General features: G+C 36.3%; 1 protein-coding gene across 1 annotated transcript in view; it reads right to left on the bottom strand.

Annotated features, from left to right (window-relative positions):
• Positions 1 to 39: 39 nt before the first annotated feature.
• Positions 40 to 8607, bottom strand: part of LOC106881673 (CDK2-associated and cullin domain-containing protein 1) — a 46493-nt gene continuing 37925 nt past the window's right edge. Inside the window, exons 6-8 of the mRNA XM_014932140.2 lie at positions 6778 to 6880; positions 3707 to 3796; positions 40 to 1059 (exon numbers count right to left, since the gene is read on the bottom strand). Coding sequence (XP_014787626.1) covers positions 848 to 1059; positions 3707 to 3796; positions 6778 to 6880 — 405 coding nt within the window. The 3' untranslated portion in view covers positions 40 to 847. The remainder of the gene's footprint in view (positions 1060 to 3706; positions 3797 to 6777; positions 6881 to 8607) is intronic.

The raw sequence follows: 8607 nt of genomic DNA, 5'->3' as shown, positions 1-8607 counted from the left end.
ATTAACGTGCAAGTGGCTGAGCACTCCACAGACACGTGTACCCTTAATGTAGTTCTCGGGGATATTCAGCGTGACACAGTGTGACAAGGCTGGCCCTCTGAATTACAGGCACAACAGAAACAGGAAGTAAGAGTGAGAGAAAGTTGTGATGAAAGAGTACAGCAGGGTTCGTCACCATCCCCTGCCTGAGCCTCGTGGAGCTTTAGGTGTTTTCGCTCAATAAACACTCACAACGCCTGGTCTGGGAATCGAAACCGTGATCTTATGACCGCGAGTCCGCTGCCCTAACCACTGGGCCATTGCGCCTCCTGTCAAGTACTAGTGTCAAGGGAAAAGACATCTGGTAACAATCTGTAAAAGTGGTTGGTGTTAGGTCAGGCATCGGCAATAGAAATCAAAACTTCTGGTAAAGTTACCATGATAACTAATGTCATTTTTAGGAAAATATTTGTTTTTCATCTGCTTAATAACACAGAGTATGGAATTATGTATTGGATTTTGGATCTGAGACGTTTGTGAAGAGATTAACTTGAGTTTAGGTTGAAGCAAGCTGAGTGATGCGTTTTGTCCAGAAGCACAAAACAGAAATAGCCTCTAGAAGCAAAAGTTTTGAACATATATTCTTGAGGTCGGTAACCAGTGCAGCACCTTAAACCTTCAGTTAGGGTGAATCACTGAAAAACCAAGAAAGTTATATAAAGGTATGGGGAAGGAAAGGCTTCAGAATATTGTGCATTGCAGAGAAAATGAAACTGAATCAAGAGAACTTGGCAATATGCTATACAACAGAATATGTCCACTACATGCTAGCATGGAAAAAGAGAAGTCAAAATTATGGTGATGACGTTTAGAAAATGCAAAGATAAGAAAAATATAGTAAAAAAAAAATAGAGAAAGAAATGAAAAATTCTACAGACCAGCTGAACTCTGGGTTATGTAACAACTCTAGTTGCATTTTTCTGTCTTCAGCACCATATTCATCCAATTCTGATATGGAGGTTGGTGGTCGGATGTTGGGAATGTATTTGGCAAATACGTCTGGTTTTAACTGGGCATAATCTAGAAAACAAATGTACACACATATACATCACTGTCTAAATTCAATATTATCAAAAAGTGGGTAGCTGGAATGCGTCTTCTTACAAGGACCACTGGATCAATGAATGGATGTTACACCAAGTAAGTGAAAGACAACAACTGAACATTGTGAAAAAACACAAAAGCTCATCTATTATGGTTGTATTCAAAGAAGCAGAGGTTTGGAAAACATTATCATGGAAGGAAGAGTAGGGAGTATTAGACCAAGAAGAAGGCAACAAATGCAATGGATGGACAATATAACATGTTGGTGGGACAAGAATGGCAAGGCGGCTGGAGAACTTGCACTTAATGAGGAAGATTAAGTGCAATGTGCTGCAGGCATGTGATACGTAACAATGGCAATGAGGGAGATGTGTATGTATACATGTCTTCTGTAGTTACATATTGATGAAGGATATAAACATTGTTAAGAAAAAGAAAAAAAAAAAGACATTTTCATCATCAGAAATGTAGCAAAGCAGTGATTGACCCATTAGGAACCTATAACCAACATTATTGTCCACAAATCATCATCATCATTGCTGCCACTGCCACCACCATTTAACATCCATTTTTCATGCTGACATGGGTTGGATGATTTGACAGAAGCTAGCAAGTTAGAGGATTATGCCAGGCCCCATTGTCTGCGTTGGCATGGTTTCTATGGCTGGATACCTTTCCTTATGTCAACCACAATTATAACAATGAAAACAGCCGAGAAAGTGACACTCTTATTACCACTTAATGGGGCTACATAGCTGGTGGAGCAGGACTATTTAAAAAAAATTTAATAATGGAACGATTTGTGCTATATTTCTTAAAACACTTTCGCCGCCGCAGTTGTCATCGTCATCATTATCATCATCATTTAATGCCTGCTTTTCATGTTAGCATGGGCTGGATGGTTTGACAGGAGCTGACAACCCAGAGGACTGTGCCAAACACTGGTGCCTACTTTGAAATGGTGTCTGGCTGGATTCCCTTCCTAATGCCATCCACTTTACAAAGTGTACTGAGTGCTTTTCATATAGTAAGCAAGGTCACCAAGTAGCTTTCAAAACAAAACCCTTCAACTGAGGAGGGAGTCAGCTTTGTGTGGTAGGTGAGGTTAGAGTATGACAAGGGTGGCAGAAACAGGTGTCTTACTGTAAAAGAGATACATGGCTACCCCAGTGTGTGTGTGTGTGTGTGAGAGAGAGAGAGAGAGAGAGAGAGAGAGAGAGAGAGAGAGAGAGAGAGAGAGAGAGAGAGAGAGAGAGAGAGAGAGAGAGAGAGAGAGAGAGAGAGAGAAATGGTGAAAAAAATGTGTTGGGGTAACATTTCAACAACATAAAGTAGTTTCAACTTACATTTGCATTAAAACTTGCTACATTATTGAAACTATCACCATTATCATCATTCTTTATGTCCATTTTATTTATTCTATTAATTCTTATATATTATGATATTTGAATATACTATTTATTAAGATTTCTACAGCTTGATGCTCTTCCTAATGCTAACCACTTTACAGAGTGTGTTGAGTGCTTTCATGTTGACCTGAGCACTTTCATGTGGCACAGGCACGAGTGCTTTTTATGTGACACTGGAATAAGACTATGCAGGGCCAATCCCCTTCCCCAGGGGGAGCAGCCTTAACACTTCTGTTATGGTGGACAGCAAGGCACCAGATAAATAACAAATTTTATCATTTTAACTTGACCCTGCATTTCACTTAGCATCTCATATTTTCATTTTGTTGAATGAAGCAACCCTGATGACAATGATGGAGTTAATCCAAATGTAAACATGAATTCAAAAATATCACTAAAGGAAAATAACTCCCGTGAGTGTTCTACATTCAAAATACAAATGAGCATTTCCCAACATGAGACATACGCCCCACCGATGGAGCATGAGATCCAAAATTTTTTTTTAGTGGAACATGGAATTGTAAAAATCATTTTTTCACAGCAAACATACCACACCTATACTCAGCTTAACCAAACCAATCACTCCAGCCAAGAATACTGTGAAGACTGTTTGCTACAGTATAGTGTTATTCTAAATCCTTTGTGTGGATATTTCTTTAAGGAAAATATATTATTATGAAATATGATATATTAAAAGTAAAGTTGCTTTTTTTTTTCTAACCACTGGTGGGACATACATTTTTCTGGAAAGTTATAGTGGGGCCTGGGGGAAAATAGGCTGGGAAAAACTGGTTTATATTGCCCAAAAATTTAAGATCTCATTGCTTCTTGCTTTTAGATATTATACATCCCTAGAGGGAGGTTTGTATCTACTAAGTGCTTGGATAATTTTCACTGATCAGAGTATTTCAACTCAGTATGTTACATGTATGAGATCCACCATAAATATACTTTTCTACACTAGGCACAAGGCCCGAAATTTTTGGGGAGTGGAGCCAGTCGATTAGATTGACTCCAGTATGCAACTGTTATTTAATTTATCGACCTCAAGAGGATGAAAGGCAAAGTCGACCTCGGCAGAATTTGAACTCAGAACGTAAATACCCACCATAAATATTGAATCATACACATTCAAGAAAGTCCCATACTCACTCCTTCTCTCTCTCTCTCTCTCTCTCTCTTACTGTTTCAAATACAAACACACTAATTCTTACCTGGATTTAAAGAATAAAGGTTTTTGATAATGCTTGCCATCACAGGAGGGGATATAGTGAAGGGAACAGACAAAGCTTTCTCCAACAAATCTGCAAAGATACAAAGGAGGCATTTAGAGACATGCTATAAAAACCAAAAATGGTGGAATCTTAAATGCTGTTCACTACAAACCATCACTTGGTATTATGAATTTAAAAAAGTAAAATTATTGGATTATTTCTTATAGAAATGAACAAAAGTTCAAGAAAGTGATTAATAAGAAATTTCTATGTCAGCTTTAACAAAAGAAGTTTTGTGACTTTTTGTTTTCTTCTTTTTCCTAAAATATTTTAATACTCCTGGTTTAACCCCAACACATACATAACCTTTACTACTTCTATGAAATAGATGGGGCAGTCACACATATGAATGCAACTATAATAGTAGATTTATGGGACACAGGCACCAGATATCCAGTGACTGCTAGCATCTCATAGATTTGCTTGTTTGAAGCTGACCTGGGGTTAAACAGCAACAATTGTTGTTATTTTTTTTAGTACCAGATTATCTTTGACCAAGCAGAGCTATAACCAAAGGCATTCCCACTGCAACCAACTCATCTTTTTCCTTTGTACAGAGGACCCAAGATTATATCATCTGTGTCCTTTTCTAATATTTGGCTCCTATTTGTAGAAGATCAAGCAACCATTCACAGATATTCCTTTGTATTTGTTATTGGCAAGATGAGTCTATAATTGGATGGAATTCTGGTATAAACACCCCATAACTTTTTTATTTTTTGGAATTTTCTGAAAATTTTTGTGAATTTGTGTTCTACACATAGGGATTCATACAATTATGCTTTAAAAAAAAATCTTTTTTTGTGTGTGTGATTTAATAGTAATTTAGGTGTTACTTTTTGGCACATCCCATGACCACCTAATACCTTCCTCGTTTCTTTGTCATTTTGACATGTATTGATGTTTTTCGATATTTTTCTCCCCATAAACACATTTAATAGAATGATGATGCACCCAAGAGTGGTCCATTGCTAAGATTTAAGCAAAAAATTTGGACTGTCCATAAACTGGTTTTAAAAAAGTGAAACTTTTAGGATTTATAGGGCTGGGGGAGGGGTTAAAAAAGCTATTTTTTTAATGGTTTTTTTTCATAATCGTATAAATTCTCATATGCAGAACACAAATTTGCGAACATTTTCTGAAAATTCAAAAAATTAAATAGTTATAAGGGGTTATATGGGGTGCTTATATCAGAATTTTGTCTTCATTGAATTCTCAGTTGTAACCTTTTCAATTTACACATCTCACTCACAATTCCATAAATCCCTTCAGGAAGGCATGCATGCATATTCTCAAATCTCACTTCTCTTACAAATCTTAGATCTTTAAGCCTTCATAAGAGACCATCGTTGTTAAAAGTTGAATCCCTCAAGTTAGTCTCTGGTCACTTTGATCAAAGACAGTGAAATATGCCAATTGAAAATTTGATTGTTAGCCTTATATTCAAACTATCAGATGTATTTAAGATATATTTTAGAAGAGGGAGAAATAGAAAAGACAGTGCTGGAAGGTATGGTAGGAAAAAAGAAAGTAATTGCAGAGTGTAATGAGAGAGGGACTGTAATAGCAGCTACATTTGCTGGCAAGAGAATGACAGAGCAAGTAGTTAATAATAATGGCACAAGGCTTGAAATTTGTGGGGGAGGGGAAAGTCGATTACATTGACTCCAGTACATAACTGGTACTTATTGTATCGACCTTGAAAGTAGACCTCAGCAGAATTTGAAATCTGAAAGTAAAAACGAATGAAACACTAAGCATTTTGCCTGGTGTGCAAACAATTCTGCCAGTTTGCTGCCTTTTAAAATTTGTGGGAGGGGATCAGTTCATTACATTGACCCCAGTGTTCCACTGGTACTTAATTTATCTATCAGCTTTTTTACCCCTTCCTTTCTCATTCATATGATGCTCTCTTTGCTATTTATCTCCTCTGCCTTCACCTCTCACTCTGGCTCTATTTTATATATATATATATATACATACACACACACACACACAAATATATATATATATATATATATATATACACACACAAATATATAAAAAGACAATGCTCATTATTATATTAGGAGATTATACATACATTCTAACACTTCACAATATGTTTACATATATACATAATTCTATACATCGATCTAAAAGAACAGGACTACTAAAGGAAGACCAGAATTTAAGAGAAGGGAAAACCAAAATGTCACGTGATATTCATTGAAGGATTTTATTTAAGATATTCTCATTTTGTTGTTGTTATTATTATTAAGGCAGCAAGCAGGCAGAACCATTTGCATCCTGGGCAAAATGTTTAGCAGCATTTCATCCATCCTTACGTTTTGAGTTCAAATTCCACCAAGCTCAGCTTTGCCTTTCATTTTGTTGGGGGTCAATAAAAATAAGTACTAATTGAACAGTGGAGTCAATATAATTGACTTATCCCTCCCTCAAAATTGCTGTCCTTGTACCAAAATCTGAAACTATTATTATTATTATCATTATCACTATTATAATTATTATCATTATCACTATTATTATTATTATTATCATTATTATTATTATTATTATTATTATCATCATTATTAAGGTGGCAAACTGGCAGAATAGTTAGCACACCAGGTGAAATGCTTGGCAGTATTTCTCCCATCGTTACATTCTGAGTTCAAATTCCGCCAAGGTTGACTTTGCCTTTCATCTGTTCAGGGTCGATAAATTAAGTACCAGTCAAATACTGGGGTCAATATGATCAACTTTCTCTCTCCCACAAAATTTCAGGCCTTGTGCCTATAATAGAAAGGATTATTACTATTATTATTATTATTATTATTATCATCATCATTATTAGTTCTTACATAGACTCCTAAGAGATCAAATGCAAGGCTGACTTTGGTGAGATTTGAACTCAGAGTGTAAAGGGTCATAACTAAATACTGCAAGGCAATTCTGTGCAATGCTCTAGTGATGCACTGAACAAAGCAAGCAATTCAGTAAACAATTATAATTTATGTTAATATACTCACTAAGTAAGTTATTCACATGCTGCTCTACAACAATCTCGCTAAACAGATTTCTCAGTTCTTTATTTAGATCTGTCTTTAATTTGGTTTCCACATAAAACCGGTTCTGAAACAGAAGAAAAAGAAAAAACAATAGAAACAAAATTGAAATTTAAGTAAATCTGCAGAATAAATAAACTGAGATGAGCTGCAATAAATTACTCCATAAAAAAAGGTGATGATGATAATGCTATTAATGATAATGGTTGTTGCCCTTATTGACAAGCCCCGATCAGTTCTAAAGCAAGGGTCTCAAATCTTATAAAATAATAATGAACTTATTGTATACAGCGCACTACAGCCCATCAGAAAAAGTAACCAAAACTGTGTGAACAGAACACAGAATATGTACAGGAAGTGAACAGTAAATAGTTCTTCAAAAAAAAAAAAAAAAAAAAAAACGGGGGTGGGAGTATCAGGTGTCCCATTGGTGAATTTCATTGCCAGTGCCCCTGGACTGGCTCTTGTGCGGGTGGCACATAAAATACACCATTTTGAGCATGGCCGTTGCCAGTATCGCCTGACTGGCCTTCGTGCGGGTGACACGTAAAAGCACCCACTACACTCTCTGAGTGGTTGGCGTTAGGAAGGGCATCCAGCTGTAGAAACTCTGCCAAATCAGATTGGAGCCTGGTGTTGCTATCCGGTTTCACCAGTCCTCAGTCAAATCACCCAACCCATGCTAGCATGGAAAGCAGACGTTAAACAAACGATGATGATGGAAGGTTTGAAGAATGTAGTGTTCTTGACAGCTAATAACTGTTGCAGGTGATTTATACCATGCTTCAACAATTCTGAGGGTAAAAGAATGTTTCCAAAAGTCATGGGCGCTTTGTTGTTTTTGATTTTGTAAGCATGTCCATGAGTGTTAGACATATGAAAAGATGGTGAATAATATTGTGGGTGTCTACCAAGTCAGTTGTGTAACTCAATACCCAATTTCACTGCATGGTGTTTTACAAACACTCCCTCCGCATGATTTGACAAATGAAAAGTTTTAAGAAATGTAGATTATTCAACAAAACAAAAAACTTATTTTATGCATTGATTTATTATCCATATATAGGCACAGGTTGTGTGGTAAGAAGTTTGCTTCTCAACCACATGGTCTCAGGTTGATATTGCTGCTATACTGGAGTGCATGTGATGACAGTGATGATGATAGACTTGGTATTATGTCAGTGGTCATGATAAATTTCTATTTTTTTCAATAATTAACCCTGCTTGAACAATAAATATAACATAAATGGATTCTGAGTTTCAAGAGGCTTTTCTGTTGAAATGCCTAGCTATGGATTTATGGTACTAAGTGAGTGACAGGTAAAATCTACCCCAAGAAAGGATGCTAGTCCATCACAAGCAACACTACCTGAAGATCTGGTGCATATCCCTCATAGCTGAAGCAATACAAATTTAAATGTTCTGTTTGTTTTACATTCCTTTTCCATGCTAGCATGAGGTGGGAAAATGCTTATTATTTTACAGCCAAATAACCTTCGTGTTACTAACCCTTACGTTTTTTTTTTTATTCCACTTGCCTTTGAAAGTGTAGAGCTAAAGGATGGTTTGTAAATAGGAATGTCAACGTAAGGTCACTGTTTTGCTTAAATGGCTGCATGTGAAGAAGCAAGGTGTAAGCATTCACACACACACAGGTGTATGTAATAATTTTATATTTGGGTATTTGGATATACACCTTGTAGAATGCTGTTTAAAGCCTGTTCACAGTATTCGGTTACCTGATGTCAACAACTGTCTGGATTTACTTCAGGAACTCTCCTGTTTACATAGAGT

The sequence above is a fragment of the Octopus bimaculoides genome, chromosome 14 (genome assembly GCF_001194135.2).
Source record: "Octopus bimaculoides isolate UCB-OBI-ISO-001 chromosome 14, ASM119413v2, whole genome shotgun sequence".
Taxonomy (NCBI): domain Eukaryota; kingdom Metazoa; phylum Mollusca; class Cephalopoda; order Octopoda; family Octopodidae; genus Octopus; species Octopus bimaculoides.
Note: the sequence above shows the minus strand (reverse complement) of the source record. Positions and strands in the feature narration are given on the sequence as shown.